This window comes from Aythya fuligula, chromosome 7 (genome assembly GCF_009819795.1).
Source record: "Aythya fuligula isolate bAytFul2 chromosome 7, bAytFul2.pri, whole genome shotgun sequence".
Taxonomy (NCBI): Eukaryota; Metazoa; Chordata; class Aves; order Anseriformes; family Anatidae; genus Aythya; species Aythya fuligula.
In genome coordinates, this window is record NC_045565.1 from 18,456,727 (window position 1) to 18,480,917 (window position 24,191).

Consider the following 24,191-nt stretch of genomic DNA (forward strand, 5'->3'; position numbering starts at 1 on the left):
GTTCTACTCTCTCTGACAGAGAGAGAGAAACAGTGTTTACTTCTCGTCTATCTTTTCTCTTACCAAGATTTTAAACTCACAGATAATTCCATCCCAGAGTTCTTGCACTTATTTCTCTCATGTCCTCACTGAAAGCCATTCAAACATTTCAGTCTAACATTGAAGGATGATGGACTAACCGAGGAATTTAAGTTAAACTTTGTCAACAGCTTTTTCTGAAATTTTATAGAATATAGAATTATCTAGGTTGGAAGGGACACCTGCAGGTCATTTAGTCTAAACTCCTGCTTAAAACAGGGCCAGATCATGAAGGTTTAACTTTGAGTAAAGTTCTTCAGCTCATTCCTTCAATATTAGGTTGAAACATCCGCTCAGTTCTTCAGACTCCAGTGAAGAAGATTTTTTTTTTTAAACAAATATGCAGTTAGTGGCAGAGACAGTTGGTGATCAATCCTATGGAGAAAATAATTACAAGAAAAATGAATGTGGAGGAGGAAGGACTAAAATACATTCCCTGTTCAGGTTACTTTCACAGACAGTGTCTGGATCTACCAATCCTGTATCAGGCAGTGCCTGATTTTAACACCTTGGAAAGACAGACTATCTTCTCAAATGATGCTCTGCTTCATCTAAATGGCTTCTTGATTGTATGTTAAAGTGTATAAAATGCACAAGACAATTCGATTTTGGTTCAAAAGCACAATATATTTTTCCATCTCTAACAATAGTATTTACAACCAGGAAGTTTTAATATATACTTAAGTATTCACAGTTCTGCTTTCTTGTTCAGAAAACCTTCTTGGCCTGCCTTCTTGTTCTTTCTGTTAGTGTGAAAGTGTCCAATGCTGCTTGCTACTTTGAACAATTGAAGCCAGTGAATCCTGGTGATGAGATAAAAGGTAAGAAGTCAATTGTCCTCAACTTGACACACACTACCACAAGTACTGCCTGATTTGATTTATCTATTCAGCACATTTCATCACAATTTAGAAATAATTGGAAAGAGTGGAAAGGAACCACTGTGAAATGAGGAAAATGGGGTATGGAGAGTAATGGATTTATAATATATTATAAAAGAGAAAAGTTTGTCTAAGAAGCATGACACAGGCCAAATTGCACATGGATTTTGTCTAGGGAAGTAGCATAGGCTTAGTTTATTCATCTGCATGAAGTCATACTTCTTGTTTTTACTGTGATTGCTGCTACAAGAAAATAAGTGTTCAAAAGCAATACTCAATTATTTGGACACACAATTGTGGTTTAGCCCAGCAGGCAGCTAAGCATCACACAGCTGTTCACTCCCTTCCTGGGACAGGGGAAAGAATTGGGGGGAAAAAAAAACGTAAAAGCTCAGGGGTTGAGATAAAGAAAGTTTGATAAGTTTTGGAAGTTCGTTGTTCTGCTGAGAACAACAAGGAACAGAGCAGCTGAGGACATCCTTTTCCATGTTTTTATATAATAATCGTCCCACTACATTAATGAAAAAAGCCAGCAGATTTCCTATACGCTTTGTGCGGGCAATAGCATTGTCAGTGCAATGTGTTTGACACTAACAGATGCTTGTGTACTACATTTTCAGGCTGCTATGACTCAAAGGGAGAGCTGCACGAATTCGGTTCCGAGTGGAAGACTGCGGACTGCTTTGAGTGCTCCTGTTCCAGGGAGGGAATTGACTGCTGCACCATGTGAGTTCAGAGCAGCTGTGGGGTTTCATCTGCTGCCACAGCACAGCACAAAGCGCTTCCCTTCATGAAGGGGTCCCTAAGAAACCACCATGACTCTTCTCTCACTCCTTTCATATCACAAAGTAACTTATTAACCCAACATCATCACTAAGCATGCAAGAAGTTGCTCTAAAAAAACAAAACCCATGTTTAAAAAATAATCCTTTTTTTTTTTTTTTTTTTAAAAAAAAAAAAAGAGTGATTTTTTCTTGGGGCTAAAGTTTCAGGTAAGATACTGATTCATGAGGAAACATTTAGCTGCTTAAGAATTTTCTACTGCTGCTAATCCAGGTCTTTCCCAAGCCACATATTGCCCCTCTTTTGTCTCTGAGAGACAGCCTGGGATACACTGGCTTGCCTGTAGTTTTTGCTGTAGCGACACCTAACCACTCATGCAATTCTTGTTCCATGTCATGGCTAGATAGAAAAGGCAATGATATTGTTTATATTGGAGCAACAAATAAACACAAACATCCCTTGGTCATAAATCAGATCAGTAAGCTACAACTCTCTCTTCATCCTGTTTAAGCAGCAGGGTAAGTCACCTTTTATCTGGGAGATTCACATGAGCTCCCTTTTCTGCCCCTAAACACTGCCTCAGTATAGTGTCTTCATATTAGAAGTGTGTAGATACAACCTCAAATAGAAGCTGTTTTTTTCTAGGTCTCATCACCTCTTTCTTTTTCCAATGACAGATATTCAACACCAGTTGGTTATGATAAAGAGAAATGTGTAAGCATTTTCAACAAGGAGACCTGCACTTATGAAGTAGTGGAGAAAAATGATCACTCAAAAACATGCCCAGTACATGAGATGGTGGGCTAACACAGAAGAGCTCTAGATTTGAGCAATATCTTTTTTTTTTTTTCCTCCTCATTTCAAGGCTTCTTTTTCACAAATTCAAAAACACTGAAAAATGCAGCCATCAAGAGAAATCTACTCAAGAACTTGCTAAGTGATAAGATTGAGTATGTATGCACAAAAGATTTCCTCAGTTTCTCTGCCTTCCTCTTCTCCATGGAGTTAGAACTTATACTTTCCTTGACATCTGAAATTAAAGCTGACTTTAAGTATCATCAGTAGCTGCTAATTTTAATTATTCTCCCTTCACACATCACTGTCAAGGAGTATGCTCTGTTATCTTCACACAGCTGTATCTTAAAGCTAAAAATAAAATCAGATGAAGCACCAAACATTCATGTGACTTTTTTTTTTTTTTTTTTTTTTTTCGGAGAAAGAAAACCTAAAGAATTAACAGTCCAAAAGATATGGGAAAACAATGAAAAGCAGCTTAAAAGTCTTTCTGAACACTTTTCTAGGACAGTGTCTCATATGACGATCATTTATCCTACTTGGCTCCCTGAAGCCTGCCCAACCTACGGACTTCATGATCCAACACCTACCCTGTATTGTGTGCCTACAACACAGCAAACCCAGTCCTCAGCCAATTCTCTAATCTTTAAAAGATTCAACTTGAGCCCCATCCACAGGAGGAACCAGTCTTCTTACCAGGTTTGTCCTTGAAAGATGAAGTGGCCTTTACCTCAAACTTCAGCTCACTTTAATCACTTTAATTTTGCAAGTGCAGGCCACTGGTTTCCTGCCTGCCTCTTGCTCCTGCCTGCCTTACTCCAGCACCCAGACTGTGTTTTCCAACAATCTGGGCTCCAACTCACTGCGCTAGGTGGCTAGCCCCAGCTCCTCCGGCACCTGCCAAGGATACTGAAGTTGGGCCAGAACTACTTCAAAACCACACCCGCACTCTTACACATGCAATCTCAATTCAGCTACCACAAACCACATGCTTCTGTTTCTCAGGGAAACTTTAGCTGATAGTGTAACTGCAAGCAGTGATACCAGCTTCCCTCTTCTGTTTCTGCTTCCCACTCTCTCAGCTGCTTGGAAAGCTCAGGACTTCCCATCCACAAAATAATCTATCAGCATTCAGTGGCATTGCTTGGAAGACACCAGCCCCAATAGCATGAGGGTCATGAGCCAGTTTACCTCCCTTTACTCACCTGTGCTAAGAGAAAGCATATTTGAAGGTATCTTCTAATGACACCATGTCCAGTACAAACTCCAACACTTGAGGTTTGAGTCTGGAGGACCCAGAAATGGATACTAAAAAAAACTACTGCACAATGGATATTGTAGGGTTACTCTTTGTAGTTTCATCCATAGGAGATGACACAGGACAGGTAGCAGCATGGACATCTTTCTGTCTGCAAGAGACCTCCAGATTCAGTTGTAAGGCATGTCCATAGAGAACATCAAGTTTTGAGTAAGCTGTGACCAAAGATTTAATTTCCTTTTAAAGGCTAATGACTTATGTACCCAAACTCCAGAAAAGCCAGCCTTACCAGTACTCCTACTGGATTCAAACTAATTTAACCATATTTTAAATGCATTCAAGCACCTTTCTCTAGCATCTGACAATTTTTGTTTTATGTGGATCTACCCTGTCTACTATGCAAAAATAAGACTCCCATCTAAACCAAAATATCTCCAGGGAGCTGTCTGTTCTCCTCTTCTCTGCTCAAAGCTTCAGCATGGGAAAGGATAATGTTACTTATCACATCTAGTTTCAGAACACCAGAAGCACAGCAGAAACTTGGCTGCCTTCTGCAGCAAAGAACCTAGCTGGGGCAGGATGATAAAGCCTTCCAGACAGAGAGCATAAAACCTCTGCTCCTCCCACTTCTGCCAAATAATGTTTTTGTCTTGCCATTTCTCTACTTCAATCCACATAGCTACAGTCCCCTACAAAGAATACATTCTCAGTCCCAGCCTTCAAGCTTTAGGTAATAACACCACTAGCTCCACGTAGAGTAAAGGAAACATTTGCATAGGAGTTTCCCCATTATCCTGACATGTAAAAATTTTAAAACAGACTGCAAAACCTTGGGAGTCCAAGCATAGCCCCAGGCAGAACAAAGAGACTGTGCTCTCTTCTACGCCCATTACCATCTCCCTATCTGTAAGAATGCAACACTTCCACTAGCCTTACTAGAAAAAGAAATGAATTTCAGGTGGCTGATCCTGATCCCTCTAATCCCAGTAATTCTTTCTGATGCAAGACTTTTAAATACCAATAAGACATTCTTGCCCTAAAGCCAAAATATTATGCTTACCCTACCAAATATATTTGAACCTAACAACAGAACACATGCCATAATCTGGTGGAAATTTTCCAATTAAGGAGTGTTAATCACTTAAATCCTAATAGTTTTTACACCCTTTTTTATTGTTCCCATTAAGATTTTTACAAGCCTTAAAATTAAAATCCAGTTTAAACAATCATAAATAAGGAATGTACATATCTTATTTATATTACAAGCTAGAAATTTCCTGCTCACATTCTGCTTTGTGCTGCCTTTTTTAAGATACTGTTAAGCATGTTCACTTTGGTTTTAATTAATGCTTCTGTTGGTATGCAGGAAAGTTTGCCTTGGCACCTTTTGAAAGCCTGAAAGTTTCTGTTCAAATCTATTGTTGTGCACATGTTTCACTAAGCCAAGCTGTGGTTTATTTTAGGGCAAACTAATGGACTTTATAATAGTAATTTATATGAAACTCTAGAACACGTAAGTCATATGACCAATCTAAAACACTCAATAAGACTGGGTTACTTTAACATTTATCCCCCACATCCAAATTCTTCAATATTTTGTTTCTTACAGCATGTAGTTCTCAGCCACTAACATGGGTTTTTACACATCAGGATTTCAGCGCTCTTGCATAATCATTACTTCAGGTAGATCTCCATTATAGAACACTGATGAACTGCACTCCTTTACCACCATGAAGAAGTCAGCCTCTAAGAACAGCCTCCTATGTTTCTAAGTCCAGAGAGGTCTCCCATTTCTATCCTAGCCCACGAAAGACAAAACAAATCTACCAAAACAAGCAGTTTTGTTTTGCTGATAAAAGTAATGGTTCAGAAAACCTTTAGATATCTGAATTCAGATGGGATTATTTAACCTCTTAAAGGCTTCTTTCTTCCCCTTCCATCTCAGTTGTTTCTTCCTTTTTCTAGTATTCAGCTGTGTAAGGCAGGCTATTGAACAAGTTAATTCAAAGCAGTATTAGCATTATTCCCTAATATTAACAGCAAATGATAAAAATAAGTTAAATAAGATATCAGTTCTGTAAGATTGGGTTCTGAAAGGAACATTTGTGAGTATAACACCTATAAATTCATTATCTACTTTGGCTACATCATTTGCATCAAGCCTAGGTTTTTAGAATATAGTCTCTTTCTATCAGTCAATATTTCTCATCTTCCCTCACTCCCTTCTGAGTATCACTTGGAACCGGGGGACTCTTCCAACCCTCTTCAGTAGAAAGGGGTTAAAAACTTAGAACAACCAAAATTGTATCAGAAATGAAGAGTATCAAGCCAATACCACTTTGGTGCCGCTCATTGGGAGCCAAGGACTTCAGAGGGTACCTAGCTTTTCCAGAAAGTGTTGTGGGAAGTATCAACAACTTGGCAGAGTAGATTGAGCTAGCTACAGCTCAGCTACATTAGTACAGCTGTTTATGCACAAAGGTGACAGATCTGGAATTTCATTCTCTTCTCTGCTAAAAAACAGGGAGTCACTAGATGGCATCCTAGTTCCGCAGCGGTGCTCCTGTACTGGAAAGAAAGGCTGAACAAGCCAGATGTACAGATACCACGAAAACTTATATCCTGATGCTGCTGGCGGACTGGAGCTTCTTCATTTGTTCTAGTGAGGTTTAGGAATGCAAGCATCTTTTTAGAAGTATTCTTAATCTATTAATAAAGGGAAAAACTCCAAGGAGCTGTCATGGACAGGACTGAATAAATTTAAGTAGGCCAGTCTGTCAGAGTCCAAAAACTTAAAGCATCCTTGATAGCGGAGAAAGAAAGCTCAATAATAACACTACAAAGTTTTATTCGGGGAGTAGATGTATTATCATCTCTAATTGTTACCAGAGGGGGGAAAAAAAAAAAAAAAGACTAAAGAGCTTGATGGGACTGATCCCATGCTTTAAAGCATGCAGTGACAGACTTCCTTCTTGCAGACCTCTTATCAAGAACTGTAGTTTTAGTATACTCCTTTTTGACTGTACCATCCTTAGGCGATTAGACTCACTGGGGAAGGGTGGGTGGGGTGGGGGGTGAGGGGAGTAGTCTACAGGAAGCTGCTCTGCTAGACAGACTGAGATCCTCACGGTCAGAACTATGGAGTACAAGTACAATGAGCTCAATGACTTCTGTATTTCTACCTAGGTATCATCTAGTAGAGAGCTAGCACACTGTTAATGAGAATTTGTATTGCTTCAGCTTCTTTCCTGAAAGGATTTAATTCCTTAATCATTTGGGGCCACCTGCATCTACCCAAGATCCTAGGCATGTGCAACACAGAGGATGGAACATGTGAGTATGCAAGCACACAAAGCAGTTGGGCTTCGTTCCTAGTCAGTCAAGAGACCAAAACTTCCCTGGTTCTACCACATGCTTGGTAAGTGTAGGAAAGCTGACAAATACTGAAATAAGTACTGAAATGTTGGAAGTTGTCAAACTAAGGGATAGTATTAGGATATTACAGGTTCCTGCTCCAGCATCAGGAAATCAGTTATAAAAAGGCCTCATTGCCTAGCATCAATGAGAAGAAGGGAGACTCAGTTTAGGAGTAATTTTCCTCCCTCAGCATTAAGATTAGAGATCCATGCCTGAGTCAGGAGCAGTCTGGGAAGGGAAATTATGTCTGGGTAACATTAGAGAAAGATTAGAGAAAGAAGGAGCTCCTCAAAGTCCAGCTATTTGAGTACTTTATGGCAGTGCCAGTACACAGTCCCTTGTCACATGTGGAACAAGTCACACCCAAAAGGTTTAAAGACTCTCTTCAGTCAAGGACATCTGCCCAGAGCTGCTGTTACTGGTTCCTGCAGAGTTCAGGACCAGTTGCATCTAATCCCATTGACACCAGGACTTACTTTCAGCTCCCTGCAAAGCAGCCACATTTCAAGGGTATGGGCTGCTCTTGTCTTTGGGATGATTTATATGATCTGAAGAGAAACCAGAGTACTGCTCCCACCACTGGAGCCCCCTAGAAGGGGTGTGAGACACTCCTCTGTGTGAAGGCAAGCAGTGGTCAGATACCTACAGACTACTATGCTGAATAGGCAGAGCTCTTGTTCACTAGGTCAGAGAGAGGTGGGTGGGAAATATTTAAGCTTGTTTTTCTCTTCCTTTTGCACTTTGATATCACTGGCACAAACAAGCTTTCCATGACAAACCAAGGCTAGAGTTAGTCCCTTGTATGGTCATACAGGCTAGATTACACCAAAGATAGTAACAGATGCAATAAAAGCAACTCCATTCCTCCAGTAGTTTTTTCCTATCCAACAGGGAAACGGATGTTTATTTCAGTCAGTATCCATCCCTAAGCAGTGACCCATAAGCACTGTCATCTAAGCATTGCCAATAACCATAATGCCACATAACACCAACTTGCAGACACGCACACGTGCCTGTTCCAGCTGGAGTTCCCTGGGCTTTGCAGTCCATTGTCCAGGAGAGGGGGAGAAATGAGCCACAAGTATAGCAAAACCAACAAATAAGAGGGAGCTGCTTTGGACTCAGACTCAGTGTTTATGTGAGGGCCAATTCCTGCTGAAGGCAAGCAGAATCTTGGGATCTACACACACTTGTAGACTGAGGCCTAAATTCTCCCCTTACCAAGCCCAGAACTGAAGGAAGGAAAAAGCCAAAGTTTACCTCTCTTCAAAGTGGAGTTATTACATTATATTTATGTTATCTTGCTGATCAGTTTAGAGTCAGGCCTATTGCAAGAGCAGCAATTAGAAAACTCAATTCTTGCTTCAAAGAGCATTCGAACACACCGGCATGCTGGACAAAACGGAGTATGCTCATAGGCTGAACAACTGGAATTAACTCAGTAAAAAAAAAAAAACACACAACAAACAACACACTGTGCTCCACACATACACAAAAACCTTCTCTATCTGCCCCAAACTAATAGAGTTTTGAACTAATAGGGAGAATAAGTTAGAGCTAGAAAAATGTTCATTTTAAATTTCCTTTAGGGACAGGATTTGGGCAGCATACACATGCATAACCTGAAAGCATCAGGAAGTCAATCCTGAATCCTTGTTGCAGAGGGAAGATGGCACCACCTGCCACAAGGGGTGATCACTCCAGTGCTACTGCACTCAGATGAACAACGGAGTATATTCTCATAGACAAGGGCCACATCATAGAGGAGGAGCAGTCCTTAGCCAGGCAAGCTAAACTAAGCCATCCCTTAATGGAGGGACCCACAGAGGACATAGTACTACAGCCCTGAGAGGCACTGTTCACTGACACCTACACAATGGAGAACCCTTTCTGCTCCTTCATTACGTACTTGACCTGGAAAACCTTATTTGCCTCAAGAGAAGATTTCTGAGCAGGTCAGCACAAACATTAAAAGAGAAACAGGTTCAGTCCCTACTCTGTTACAAATCCCATAAACGACTCTCTCAATGTTACAGACTTTCAGAAGTATTTGGTTTCTTCATTCTCAAGTCTACAATCAAAATGGCCTTAAGCTGCCTTTTTATATAAATAAATAAATAAATAAATAAAAACAAAAAATAATAAAAAAATGGAAAAAGGCATAGAGCACACTTGAAATGTACACACCAGGTTAAGGAAATAGCACTACCAGGCACTTCTGACAGCAATAGCTTTGATCACACTGCACTTGCCTATCAGAGAAACAACAGGAGTAATAAAACAGTCATTTACATCGTTACTTCTTTTCAAGAAATAAAAAAGTGAACTTATTATTTTAAGTGAATCATTTAGAATGCACCATGCCCTTCGAGTCAGAAGTTGCTTATCACATGTCCTTGCAACTACACTATTGTTACCAATACTATACACCTTAACAGGGAACCATCAAGAAACAGTACAAGATTAAGAGTTACATCAGGGACAGGCCAGAAGTTTGAATATGATCCCATGTTTAAGGGTTTAATAGCGTAAGAGAAATTGCTGCTTCACTTGATTTCCTCTAAGAGTCAAAGTCATTTTGAACAAACCATTCTTTTCAGACTGAAGTTCATTCATTTAAGGATTACAAAAGAAGTTTTTCCTTAAGACACTTCATTAGATACCACAACTATTTCCTAAAGCAGAACCACACAGAGTGTAATCTACCACAATCACAAGGTTAACACAAAAATACCAGCTGCGCTACAAGATCAGAAGTAAACTACTATAAAAGCTCTAAAACTTCTTTCTAAGTGCACAAAAACAAACAACTTACATAAATCAAATCCTCTGTCACAGCAAGCAGCAGCCACTTTTCCCACATTCATTCCTTTCCTCTGGACCCCCCTAGAGAAGGCAGGTGCTCTGCCACTGTGCCTTTTATCCCTAAACCCTTTCCAGGGCAGCTTTGCTTCCTCCGTTTGTCAGTCGGTGGAAGCTGATGAGTAACCAAGGTGTCTAATCAAGGAAAGGCTTGCTGAAAGACCCGTGCTAATAGAATTATTGCAACTCATTATGCTGGGAATTCCCTGGTAACTTTTAAAACTTGTTATGCCTGTGCTTCAGCTCAGCAAAGCAGTGGATTCCTACAGTCCCTGACACAGCTGCAGACAGTCTGGAATCTGTGCAAGTTTTCCTGGCTAATTTTGAGATGTAGCCTCACATACTGTGTCTTGCAACAGTCTAATTGTGAAAGCCCTGGACACCTATGGTAAAATGTCCTCATGATCTCCAGAAATAATGCTGCAAGATCCTAGCTGTTTCAGAGGCAGGGCATGCATAAGGTAGAAGAAAACTGAAACTCTTCTTCCTTTGCCTTCCCCAGTCCTTAGCATCACTATTGTTGCTGTCAGGAATCTATGAGTAACCAGCATCCTGACTGTTCCATTCAGTTCTGGACCAAGGCAATGCACACACAGCTCATCTCACTTTTGCTGTCAAAAAGGTGCTATCTGTTCATGGTGATCTGTCTCTGCCTCCTCAGCCTGGCTTTGCATCAGCAACTGAGAGATACAGCACTCTACAGCTAGGCCCTGCAGCTCACTAAGTATGGACAAAATAATGTGTCGCATATAAAATAATAGAAATTATAATAAATCAGTCTGAGAACAGTGGCCACGTCTCCACACCACTGCACTGTATGAATGACCTGTTCTGTACCAAGGGTGATCTCCTTGCAGCAGGTCAGGCGAACAATAGTGTGCGGCTGCCTTGCTTCACATGTGCCCTTTCGCCACTGCTTCTTGATGGCCTGCCAGCTCTGAAGGCATAGCTTTTGGGGGGTCAAATTCTTCCCATGACACCTGTGCCAATGTGGAGTAACTAGTGTATCTGCTGGAGTTTCTTAAGATTTACACTGGCACAGTGGAGATCAAGATGCCGATGTCTGTCAGTGCATAAAACAAGCCTTTGCAGGCTTTTTGAGGTGACACCTTCTGATTGATGGTAGGAACAGGTTAGAGTGTCCACTGGCACCCCGGGTGCTCACATTTACATCACCTCCCTTTGCACTGACCATTGTTTCCTCACTGTATATAAATAGACAACTGCCCCTCACTATGAGATGTTAACAGTCCTTGCAAGTATGGTAAGTCAGCAGCTTATATTCTCTCTCTATATATGTTTGTGTGTGTGTGTGTGTGTACATACAGTGAGTATTTTTCAAAACCACCTAGTTTTAAAGAAAGCTTCCTGTTTCTTTTGTAGAAATTCTTGCTGGTCTTCTGCTTGATCCTTCTCTTCTCAGGGACTCTGTGTGATGCTCGTTGTTACTTTAGACCATCCAGCAAATACGGTAATGGCAAAAATACCTGACAACCCCGAAGCAGAGATTCAAAGCCTAAATATGTTAGAAATGTTGGAATAGTATAATACATATTCTGTGTTGAAGAATGATCCAAACAGCTACACATTCAGGTACCAACCCATCTGGAAGCATCTCTGGACAGAAACACTATCTGATGGATAGCTGAAGTTCTTGCCCACATGGCAAAAACCGTATACTTTCAATCAGTGCTGACTAACCTGAGTGGGTACCTGACACAAAAATCAAAGCAAAAACTATACAACTGATTTTTAAAATCAGTTTAGCAGAACAAGTTGAAGCTTAATAAAAGCTGTGGAGGGAGGAGGAAGGAGAAATTACAGTCTAAACTTGGATGTTGAGCATGAGAAAGGGCAGAAAAATCCTACAATAGCCATCAGCTAAGGCATTTCTCTAGAAGAATAGTGCTTCTTTTGTATGTGATTGCTACCACGTTATAGTGACGTCATACACTCACACACTACAGAAGCAAAGACATGGTATGCTTTCTGCAGAGCACTGTGTCACATTCTTCCCTGATGTGACTCTATGGAAATCAGTGCTTTGATTGCCAGTCCACAAACATGACACTGTGGATTATGTCTATTAATATATATTCGTACTGACATACTGACTATTATTTTCTGCTGTGTGCATGTAGGGTGCCTTTCAAACAGAAACCTTTATGTTTTTGGTGCGGTGTGGAAGACTGAAGATTGTTACCAATGCAGGTGTAAGATGAATGCAATGATTTGCTGCAGCTTGTAAGTTCCCCCAGATTATTATTTGGGTTTTCTTATTCAGGAATTGGTTAAAATTTTCAGACTTGAAGAGACTCAATGACAGCATGCTCTGGAATTTCATACTCACTTCAACAAAATTCCTCTTTCTGTTTCTCAGTTAGCTCTAAATATGACCAAGCAGAATTATTCGCCAACCACACAGACTTTTTTGGGATATCATCCAGTCCTTCTTTTGATTCTGACACTGGGGTCATGGGCGTATGACAACTGGATGTACGATTCTCTCTATCCTCATTTTTCTTCCTCCTTGTCTTCAGCAGCTTGTTTATAGGTACCTAAACACATAACACAAATACATGTGGACTCCTGAAACTGTGCTCCAGACCAGTGCCTGCCTGCAAGCATTTAATCAGGCCAGTGCTGCTCCACACCCTTCCCTGTGCTGCTGAGCTCATCATTCCTGCTTAGCACAACAGGACACACATGCTCTGCTCTGATCATTTGGTTTCTAAATCTTCTTGTGTGTTCCCATCTCATAGATAGCAGGTGGCACATCAAGGACAGAAATCTTCCTGAGTATAATAGGGTGGACTGATTATGTCTCCAAAAGGCTAAAAAAACTTTTGGGGGTGAAGGATAGAGTCCCATACAGGGTCTATAAGGAAGGACACAATTTGAGGAACCTGTGGTGGGGAATATTTCTGGCTTTTCTGAGCCATAAGACAAGGTGACGTACCTCATCTGGAAGGTATTCATGCTAGGGTGATTCAGCACTCTTGAAATGGTTTGTTCTTCACAATAACGACAAAAAAGCCTTAGTTTGAAGGAGAAAGACAGAATTAATCCCCACTTTGTCTATATGCGAGAATTTGTACCAATCCATAACAGAATGACCAGTGAGAAATGCATTTGAAGACTTGAGGACACAAGTAAATCATTTCATCTGTGACCAGACATGATCAGGGCTCTCTATTTCTCTTACTATAATTCTTAGTGCTTACATTAATGGAGTCTACAAGACAAACCAAACCATAACATATCTTCCCCAGATTGGCTGTGGCTCAATTAACATCCATATCTCAGTCCATACCTTAACTTCTGTTTTTTCTCTTTGCCTTTTTCAAATGACAGGGTTGTAATCCCCAAGAACTACGACAGAGCGAACTGTGTTGGTCTGTTCCACAAGAAAAGCTGTTCAATCAAAGTAGTGAAGAAGACAAACCCTGACATAAGCTGCAAAGTCTACAATGGAGTTGGTTAAGTCCATGTGATGTGTTTCTCCTCTTCTGCATGTCCCTGGAAGTTGAATATGTTTTGGATCTCTCATTTAGAGGAAATCATCAAAGCAACATGGTTTCAGAAGGAATGGGTTCACCTCATGCCTTTCCCAGCTCTAATTATGGCACGTCTGTCTGATTTCTGACACTAGGGGGTTTGTCTTATTATATGAACATTTGTAACAAAGCTTTACCATAGATAATTTTGTGACTTTATTCCTGTTGGGATCCAGAGTTAAATAAATTTCCACATATACCATATTACTTCTTTTCCTTCCAAGTAGTTACTGAGCGGTCTTGTTGAAAACAGAAGAATTCATGGTGTCTATAAAAACATGGTTGCAAAGCTAATTATTGATTTAGAAATCACCTAGCAATTAGAGTAACAGATATTACACAAAGCTGCCAGACAAACAGATTCATTATGCTATTACACCCATTGACATTTCTCCCGAGGACTTGTACACTAGAACAGGATAAAACAAAGCAGAAAACAGCCCTTTGAAAGCCTCCCCCAACCTGGTGCCTTCTGTAGGTCAATCCATTAGTGCAGATGTACAAGGGAACATATTTTTCAGGAGATAACTGGTGTATTACAAAAATGGCAAGCTCATTCCTGGGAGTCCAACCTATTGCAAAGAAATGCCATATAAATAGCTCCGTAGCCTTCCATACTGGGGTAGAATTTCCTGCAATAATCTTGCTTGGACCAAAGTCCAGTGACAAACAACCCTGTGAAAGCTGTTTGTATAGAAAACCCAGACTATAAAATATGTTTGGAGAGTAGACTTTAGGCGCTACACTGTGCGTGGTACAAAGTCCATGAGACAGGTTTATATAAAAATATCCTATAAAACATATTTATACAATATAAAAAGCAATTATAACAAGAGCACTGTACAACTTTAAAGGCCCAGATAAATTTGAGTGAGTTTATTTAACGGTGACATCATGGTTGTTCTCTTCATGTCCTTTCTTCTATCTTGCTGAAGTGTATTACAAAGAAATATTTCAGCTGATGGAAACACCAAAATATTTTTCATAACTATTGTGGTCTATTTTTAAGTGCAGTGCACATACTAAGGAAAACAGCTTACCAGTTTTTAGAAGAAAATCCATCCATGACTCCGTCTACGACCAGAAAGTCATTAAGGTGATTACCAGAAAGTCATTAAGGTGATTTGAGAAAGTAAGTAAAATGAGAAATACAATTGTACAATTGTAGCTCCTTAAATCTGTGGCCTTTGGGATTAGCAACTCCTTCAGACAGTATCTCCCAGTGCCTTTTTGGGAGTAAGGGAGTGGATATCATGGATCTGGCTATGCCCCTTCCAACCTCTAAGTAGCAGGACACTGGAGAGGCCCTCACTTTTTTACTTGCTGAGTGTGGATAAGTGGATTTCACCTATCTGTGGGAATTTCTGAGTACTCTGCTCTTGCTTTGTAAGCAAGGAAGAAAAGGCCACGAACAAGTCAAAGCTAAACCCAAGTCCATCTGCCTGATATCCTGTTTCCTACAGCATCCATGAGTGCAGGACTTGGAAACACTGTGAGCTTAGTCTAGTCTCACCACTGATGCTGAGGGAAACTTTGGGGAATTCATGTAATCTCCCTGGGGAATATTCCTATTGGAAACTTGATTCCCAGCAAATCTCTATCAATCTGCTGCAGCAGATACCTTTTGGGTGATCCAGTTTATGACCCGATAGTTCAACTGGAGATCTGGCTAGCAGTTATTTGAATAGGAGTAACAACTTTCCTCTCAGAAGCCTGAAGACCTCGAAAAGACACTGAAGACCCAATATCTACATATTTCAGTGCACTAGATCCCATTGAGCATATTGCAAAATTGTTTCAGTTCCTCATTTTTGTTTTCTTTTACAGCTCTCTTGAAAAATGTGTTTCTGTGAGTCTTCACAGCCCCTCTATTTTTGCAAACAAAATCCCTATCACGAATGTCCATGTATAGCTCTGGGTTTTTAGAAGGATCCATGCTCAGATCTTTACCCTGACCAACCTTCACTGGGTGCCTTTTTCATCTTCAGGCATGGAGCCCACAGCCAGTGTGCTGCTCTTGTAGCCTAGTCCCAGATTTATTGCCCATTGTCTCTTCTGTGCTAACAGAGTGGGGGAAATCAGGTTCACTAGCTCCCGCTGTTGAAAGAGGGGTATGAACAACGTGAAGAAGGATGAAAATGATTAAAATATCAATTCTTCCTCAGAGAGAGAGAGAGATTCTGACAAAACTAAGCAACCAAGCAAAACCAAACTTCTTCAAAATTCCTACAAAGATGCAATGTAGACCTGTTAAGCTTAGCATATAGATGGACTATGGTGCATTTTTTCCATAATACTTTTGTCATCAAATAGCCCATCCTATTCTTTGTGGATACTGTTTGCTGCCTGTTTACCAGTGCCAGAGAGAGCAAGACTACAGATGACGGACCACAATTAGATTTCCTAAATGTACTATAGGAGAATTGGCCTCTGACATTCCAGGCTCAGAAGAGAGAAAGGCAGAGCCTCAGTGCTCCATCCAAGAAGGCTGATATGGCTGGAAGCCTCACACAAGAATGTTGGAGGACACCCTCGAAGCATCCAAGGTGCAGTCATAGTCCCAGTGCTATGTCAATTCCTTTTTCTCCAGGGAAAGTTTACTGTACCCAGTGAATGTTTCTTGGTAGAGACTTTGCTATCACCATAACCTCTTGCAGAAATGAGTTATCTGGCCATCACAAAGAGGACCACGTCCCATGCACCTCCCTTGAAACAGGTTGTCTCTGTGGAGCCCAACTGTCTCAAATAAAACAAAGCAAAGCAAAGCAAAACAAAACACCTGTAGAGAAAAGAGTTTGGTTCCCAAGTGCCTTCCCATAACAGGAGCACGTGCTGTGGACAGCAAATGGGCCCACGTGTTCTTATCGCTCTGTGGGTAGGAGGGCAGGCCAACGCCATGCCAGCCGCATTTTTACTCCATTTCCTATCAACAGTAAACAGAGGTTGGTCCATTGGTTGCTAGAGTCAATGTAAACCAACTGATAGGAACAGAAACAGCCAGTCTGACCAGCCCGTGACTTGCAGTAGCTGGACCTACCGCACTCCTGTGCAGCTTTGCAGCAGCAAGTATCCTGGATAAGAAGGAATTTCCATGCTTGGGCACCCTCTTACAAGTACTGCTTGTCAAAAAGCCTTAGCAGGCCAGGATCTGCACAGACACTCTCCACAAATAACAGCTCAGTGGTCCCCATCGTATAGTACCAGATAGCACTCTAGAGCAGCCCCATTCACCTCACTAAAAATGGCCAGATCTTTGATACATCAGTTCATCCCAAAAATCTGTCAAGAGGAAAGACCCTGATACCATAGGAAAATATCCATAGTCAGGTCATTTCCCGATCCCTGGGCTGCATAGGCCTGAGCAGCCTTTCAGGAAGCGTGCTGCAGCTGTTCTTCCTTGCCTATAAGAAGAGAGCAGATGTTAATTTGCTGGTTGGAGGCTCTGCCCAAAGGTCTGAAGTGAGAGAATAAATGTGACACAGTGTGTCTTTAACTGTTTGGGAGGTGTGGAGTTACCACTGGCAGACCACTTTCACAAGCTGAAGGGGACAGGAAGAACAGCACCATAAATCAAAATATTCCCCAGGAAAAGTACTGTCTGTTTCCTAGTGGTTTCCCTCCCCTTTCTTTAATGCTTTGAACAGCAGAGCAAATAAACATATGATAAATAAATTAAGGAAGGAACAGAAGTGAACAGGCCAGCTAAACAAATCATTTCTGCTTTTCTGGCTCCAGTAAGATAGGAAGCCTCAACTTCCTAAGGAGCTGGCAGGAGGCTGAGGATCTGCACGGGCTGCTGACTTCTCAGCTGGAAGCACAGGCTTCATGTCCCCTTCCTAGGAAGATCAGAAAGGTCATCTCCTGCTGAGGGGCCTGGGTAAAAGGGAAATGATGTTTAAAGCTAACTGGTAAATAAAGCTCCTGAAAAAGAGGCTGGGAAGAATAAATAATACAAAATAAACAACTGAGGCATGCACTGAAGAAAGAGGCACTAAGGACCACACGCTGGCTGATATCATTCATCACACAGGTTCTGGTTTTAAGCCTCTCAGCATCATAAGATACAAGAAATGCCAAAATATGCTAGAAAAACTTCAAATATTTCTGTTTCTGCTGTATTTCTTTAATGAAGAAAGATGTCAGCTAAGAGCTTAATAGATGGGCACATCTCCTCTAGTAGCTGATACTAGAAAAAAATGAATACAGTACAAATAAATGACTATTTTCATAGTTTAGCTGATAAGAGCTTGTAGTTATTTTTGATATTGAAATGTTTTATTTCTGTTGAAATACTACATGCCTACAAATGAAAATACATATTTGCTACAACTACTTATCACACCTTTATAAGGGCCCCAGAACAGCAGTAGGTAGAGTAGACCTACCTTAGACTAGGTTAGTAGCTGACCATAGCTTAAAACACACTTAAAGACAAAAATTAGGTTATTCTGGTATGGCCCTTGAAAATATTCTGTTTGTGTATTTTCTCAATGCAAGGTAAAAATTTGCAACTCTGATTTCTGACTTGGGTTTTCACAAGAAGGGGGGAGGGGAGGTGGAACAAAACAAACAAACAAAACAAGACAAAACCAACAAAGAAAAACAATGAAAGCTAGTACTTTGGCAAATCCTTCTTTTCTTCCATTTCCAAATTTCTCAGTGCTCTCAGATTTCTGAGTTTTTTGCATGGGTAACAGTGCACATCTTCCCCTTCCACAAGCTGGATATTTAAAGACTTGAAGCCTGGATCATTCTAAAATAAAATTTCAATTCTGGTCTTTGGTGGCCTGGGGGCATGGGGGCTGGGGTGGGGAGAGGGGAAAAAAATGATACTGTCAACTTTTTTCTATATGTATGAGGATAAACTGTCTTTGAAACCTATAGAAATCTTGCCTCAGGAAGGAGAACAGAATGAGGATTTATTCCTGTACTTCATCCCTCTCCTTCCACTCACGTACATGCTTGTGTGCAGCATGGGTCCACACAGTGTTTCACATCGTTTCATAGCTCTTTCCTGGAGCTGCATTTCATCTCTCGTATCTGTAGAATTTCTACATTTCTGGAACAGCAGAGGGAGCCAGAACTTTTAAGTCAGACCAACACCATGAAACGGGATTCATTGGCTAAACTGAACAGAGGGAAGGGGGGGAGGGAGAGAACTACCATCCAAATTACCTACAGAAACAGCGAGTAGAGCGTCTCCTCTGGATTGCTAAAACACAGAAGATCTTGCTTTGCTGCTACAACAGTCCTCTCTTCTTCCAAGACAGAAATGGGCAGCAGCAGTCATTTTCTCCATCAGTGAGAGGTAAGAGTTTCATAAAGTATTTATTTCAGCATTGTAAGAGCTCAGATTTCTTTATCAATTTTGATTGTCAAAAATTGTTCAACTGTCACTTGAGTGGCTGACAGATGATGCCATCATTATTAATTCCCTTTGTGCTCAGATCTTGCTCTGTTTTAGAGGACATTTTCTGGTCAGAAATCAGTCAGTTAACTAAGGATTCACCTGAAAATTTAACCTAGGATGTGAGGCATGAACTGTATATCAGAAATTTTTACAGGAGAGTTGCTGAGTACTTATTACATTAATATAATTTAAATAAACAAGTTTTACAAGAATGTGAGAATATGAATTAAAACCAGTTTTGACATGATTGTTCATTCATTTAACTATAAGGGTAAACAGGAAAGAATGAAAAGCATTCAATTTGCATTTGAATTTTAAAATTGAGCCATTGGAACTGACAGAGATGTAAAGTTTAAATTTAGCAGAAGCTGTGGATTCAGAGGCTTTGCCCAGACTGAATTCCTAAAAGCAAAAGATTCTTACATAGTCCAGTTCCACAAAAAGTTGTGGATTTCTTGATGGTTTTAAACCCATACAGAAACAAGGGCAGAAATATGAAGTGAACTTGATCCAAAGTCCACTGGGATCAATGCGCTCTGAATTCAGTCACAAGGTAAGGAAAAACAGTAATAAATACTTTGCTCTGTTTGCATATTTTTAAGCTCTTTCCCCAACTCTTGTCCACATCTGTTGTCAAGAGATAGACTTGTCTCCTCCCCTAGACCTGTATAGCACCAAGCACAAAATGACCTATTCTCAATTAGTTTTTTCAACACCACCACAGTAAACATTAATATCATTATTAATGGTAATAATTTAGCAAGGTTTATAAAAGTGAGGGAGTCCTTAATAAATACTTAACTTTATCATTCAGCTTTGATTAAGGTTGTGCAAACAATTGTTTTTATCAGTCAGTGCCTGAACCAAAACATTAAAAGCATAATTTTGAAAGGAAAGAAGACATTTTCATATGCAATTAAAAAAAAAAAAAAAAAAAAAAAAAAAGGTTATTTTGGTATGAATGTTACTTTTATTTCATTGGCAAAAAAATTTTAATCAACTTGTGAACTTCTCCTTTTTTTTTTTTTTTTTTTTTTTTTTTTTTAATTTAAATAAACTAAAGAACTTGAGCTTGGTACAGGATATGGTGATACCAAACCTGGTATTTAACCCAGTGGAGCTGGTGATCCTCTGAGTTCTCTCTCCTCCATCCCATTCAGAAAAAAAAGCATTTGAATGGACATCTGTCAGCTCCATGAAATGTTCCTTTCCCATTGTTTTGTGGTATGTCTTACTGGTTTTAGAGTTCCTACCTACACTACAACTTTTTTAAATTACCCTGGCATTATTCTATGGATTTGAGTTCAAAGAGTATGGGTACACAACCACCATGTGCCACCAAGCAGGTGATTATTTCTGACAGATTGATCCAGTCTTACTTATCATGAAAGGTCCAGCCCCTGTACACTGGGACTTTTGCAAACTTTCAAGGTCAAAGAAGGAGATGGCAACTTCTTGGGAGATCTTTGAGGCTTGGGTGTGCTCCCTGACACCTTGCAGTGTGCCAAAAAAACTTTCTGGTTATCATTAATCCCAAGACTTTTGGAACAGAATTTAACAAAGATGAAGATTAACAAAATGTTCACCACTAAATCTCATTATATCAAATCCCTTACACACTTTACATTGCTGTAGGACCTGTCTGTACATACTCAGTGACAGGTTCTCTTTTCTAGTTAAGTGTTGCCTTCAAGTGAGCCTATAACGAAATCCACCTGATTTTTAACCCCTCTCCAAGATATAAGGTTAAACAGGGCAATTCCGTTTTACTGAGATAACATAACTGCAGACAAAAATGGGGTACCACTGTTAGTTACCACCATCTCCATTAATATCTGCAATATGGATTTCAAAGTTCTGGTAAACCTTTCCATATGCATATTTCCAAACCTGCATATTTGTTTCTACTTTATAAGAGACAGTCCATAGCTACTTTATTCGGGATAATTTGCATAACTTTGTAAATAAGTAATATAACGACTTGCCTGTAAGAATCACTTCTCTCATGAAGACTTCTGGACTGAAAGCAGCAAATAGTGCTTGAGCTACTGATCAAGTTCTGAACAGAATCACAGAATTTTCTAGGTTGGAAGAGACCTCAAGGTCATCGAGTCCAACCTCCAACCTAACGCTAACAGCCCTCCACTAAACCATATCCCTAAGCTCTACATCTAAACGTCTTTTGAAGACTTCCAGGGATGGTGACTCCACCACTTCCCTGGGCAGCCTGTTGCAGTGCCTCACAACCCTTTCAGTGAAGAAGTTCTTCCTAACATCTAACCTAAAACTCCCCTGGCTCAACTTAAACCCATTCCCCCTCGTCCTGTCACTAGGCACGTGGGAGAACAGGCCAACCCCCACCTCGCTACAGCCTCCCTTGAGGTACCTAAAAAGAGTGATAAGGTCACCCCTGAGCCTCCTCTTCTCCAGGCTGAACAAGCCCAGCTCCCTCAGCCGCTCCTCGTAGGACTTGTTCTCCAGGCCCCTCACCAGCTTCGTCGCCCTTCTCTGCACCCGCTCAAGCACCTCGATGTCCTTCTTGTAGCGAGGGGCCCAAAACTGAACACAGTACTCAAGGTGCGGCCTCACCAGAGCTGAGTACAGGGGGACTATCACCTCCCTAGCCCTGCTGGTCACGCTGTTCCTGATACAAGCCAGGATGCCGTTGGCCTTCTTGGCCACCTGAGCACACTGCTGGCTCATATTCAGCCGACTATCCACCATCACTCCCAGGTCCTTCTCTGCCTGGCAGCTCTCCAACCATTCCTCTCCCAGCCTGTAGCTCTGCTTGGGGTTATTGCGCCCCAGGTGCAGGACCCGGCACTTGGCCTTGTTGAACTTCATGCAGTTGACCTCAGCCCATCGGTGCAGCCTATCCAGATCCTCCTGCAGAGCTTTCCTACCCTTGAGCAGATCGACACACGCACCTAACTTGGTGTCATCTGCGAACTTACTGAGGGTGCACTCGATGCCCTCGTCCAGATCATCGATGAAGATATTAAAGAGGACCGGCCCCAGCACCGAGCCCTTGACAATTAATTCCTTCTGAGTACCAAATAATGATGCCAAACACTGCAAGTATATTTTTTTTTCCTTCTGCCTATATCTAATGTAGAAATCAACCCACTCTGTCCATCACAGCTATATGGAGACTGACTTTTGATTGCAGGGAGGGGAAATCAACCCACTCTGTCCATCACAGCTATATGGAGACTGACTTTTGATTGCAGGGAGGGGCTGATGCTGATTAGCTTTGCAAGAAGGACCTACTCCCAGTTAGCAACAGAACGCAATGTTAGCAGTAGTGCCATGCTTCATCCTGCCTCCAGGAGAAGTTTTTATAGAGATTTAAATGGCATGTCTTCAAGTCCATGGGTCTTTCTAAAGGGCAGTCATGTATTAACTGCCTGGGATCACTTACTGTCTAGTAATCTCTCTTTAAAACCCACTGGGGAGTTCATTTTCTTCTCTGAGCCATTTCTGCAGAACTCCCATTCTTTTGATGAATTTTTCTTGGACATATAGGATATCCCTTTATCCTTTAACTTTCAAACTGAGTAATTATTGTGGTTTTTTTTGTGTTTTTTTTTTGTGTGTGTGTTTTTTTTTTTTTTTTTTTTTTTTTTTTTTAAATATAGCCTGATTATATTGTTACCTTTATTTGTTACCTTTTGAATTATATTTGTTACCTTTAGAGGGCTGTGCTATTCGGTAAGGCAAATCCTTCATACCTTGGCTGCTCTATTTCCTTGCTTCCAACAGGATGATGAATGTTTGTAAAAGACAGAAATGGAGAATCTAACTTACAAAAAGATTAAATTGGAAAGTCCTTTTTCTGTTTTTGCATACAGTCAAGTTGCTGCAAACTTTTGTCATGCCCACCTTTCTGAGATGTCCCTCTTGCTGCATCAGTTAGAAAACCTTGCTTTTGGAGCATGTTAGCTGTTATAACTGACCTCTTTCCTGAAGTTCAAAGGCTCTGAATATATATATTCATTCATATTTATACCCTTCCTTCTTTAAAAAACAAACAAACAAACAAAAAAACTAACTCTTTCTCCAACTCCCTCTCCAAACTGATTTACGAGGTTTGTTACTCCTACAATCCAATTCAGTATTTCTAAGGTTCTGGAGAAAAAAATGTTGTCTTTGTAAATTTTTTTTTCTGTATTTCAGTGGGTAATTGACAAGCATTTAATACAGCAAGGGAAGCTAACACTCTTTTCCACGTGCATTGGTGATTTAGTTTATTAGCTAACGTTTGACTGAATTGTCTAAACAGAGTAGGTCTGTATTGATTATTATTAGCTCTTAATTTAGACCAAACCAAATGGCAATCAAACATTTTGAGATGACAAGCAATTTTGCAACAACTGACTCCAAGAACCTGTCATTTAAGGATACTGTAACAGGACACATAAGTCACCACAATACTTCTTTTTCCTGTTTTTCTATAAATGTTTTTTTACATCATGGTTGCCAGAACAAGAGATATAGAGAGCTCTGCATGTAGGTGATCTAGGCTCTGACTTTTCCAAATACACAAGGTTTGACAGGCAGTTTTAAGCCCTGCACATTGTACCAAAGATTTCCTTGAGACACTCGGGTCTCACCTCCCTGTATCAGTCCCCTGGTCTGTGATAAGAGGGTGATAATTCCTTATATACCTGTGGGCAATACCATGAGAATGCATGACCAGGAAATGTTTGCCAGTCACTTTGTGAGAGACACCACAGAACGCAAAGTACTAAAGAGGGAATTCCTAAGCCAACAAAATGCATCACAGAGCCTTCAGAGACATGGGAGTGCCATCTGCAATGAATGCACAGCCACTCTCTCCTTGGTGTTCCTCTTGGGAATACGCCCCTTAAAGCTGTGGGATCTAGCTTCCACTTTTCAGGTTGCTCCAATACTTCATTTCCTTGTTTAAACTTTATTAGTTCTCCTTACTGACCCCTCAGCATGTCCAAAGCTGTCTGGCACCCCTGAGAGGGCTTACTCTGTGGGGCACAGATGTTTGTAATAACAGCACACATTTTTCAAGCAACATGAGAACCATGTATTTGTTGTCTGGGATACTGTAGCTAAGGATACTGGGCTGGGACTGTAGTAAAAGGCCCATGTGTTCACTTACAGCACAGTCTGTTTGT

At 40.7% G+C, this 24,191-nt stretch overlaps 1 protein-coding gene across 1 annotated transcript; it reads left to right on the forward strand.

Moving 5' to 3' along the window:
• The first annotated feature begins 479 nt into the window (after positions 1-479).
• On the forward strand, positions 480-2,549 carry LOC116491310 (beta-microseminoprotein J1-like). Its single transcript, XM_032191174.1, has 4 exons — positions 480-647; positions 791-899; positions 1,580-1,685; positions 2,420-2,549. The coding sequence occupies exons 1-4, from the start codon at positions 480-482 to the stop codon at positions 2,547-2,549; spliced, it is 513 nt and encodes a 170-aa protein (XP_032047065.1).
• The last annotated feature ends 21,642 nt before the right edge of the window (positions 2,550-24,191 follow it).

Excerpts from the sequence above, each read along its gene's own strand:
- LOC116491310 (XM_032191174.1), top strand. The coding sequence starts at position 480 with ATGAATGTGGAGGAGGAAGGACTAAAATACATTCCCTGTTCAGGTTAC. Across the intron at positions 648-790 it reads ATCTAAATGGCTTCTTGATT|AAAACCTTCTTGGCCTGCCT; the intron begins GTATGTTAAAGT and ends TTTCTTGTTCAG. Across the intron at positions 900-1,579 it reads TCCTGGTGATGAGATAAAAG|GCTGCTATGACTCAAAGGGA; the intron begins GTAAGAAGTCAA and ends CTACATTTTCAG.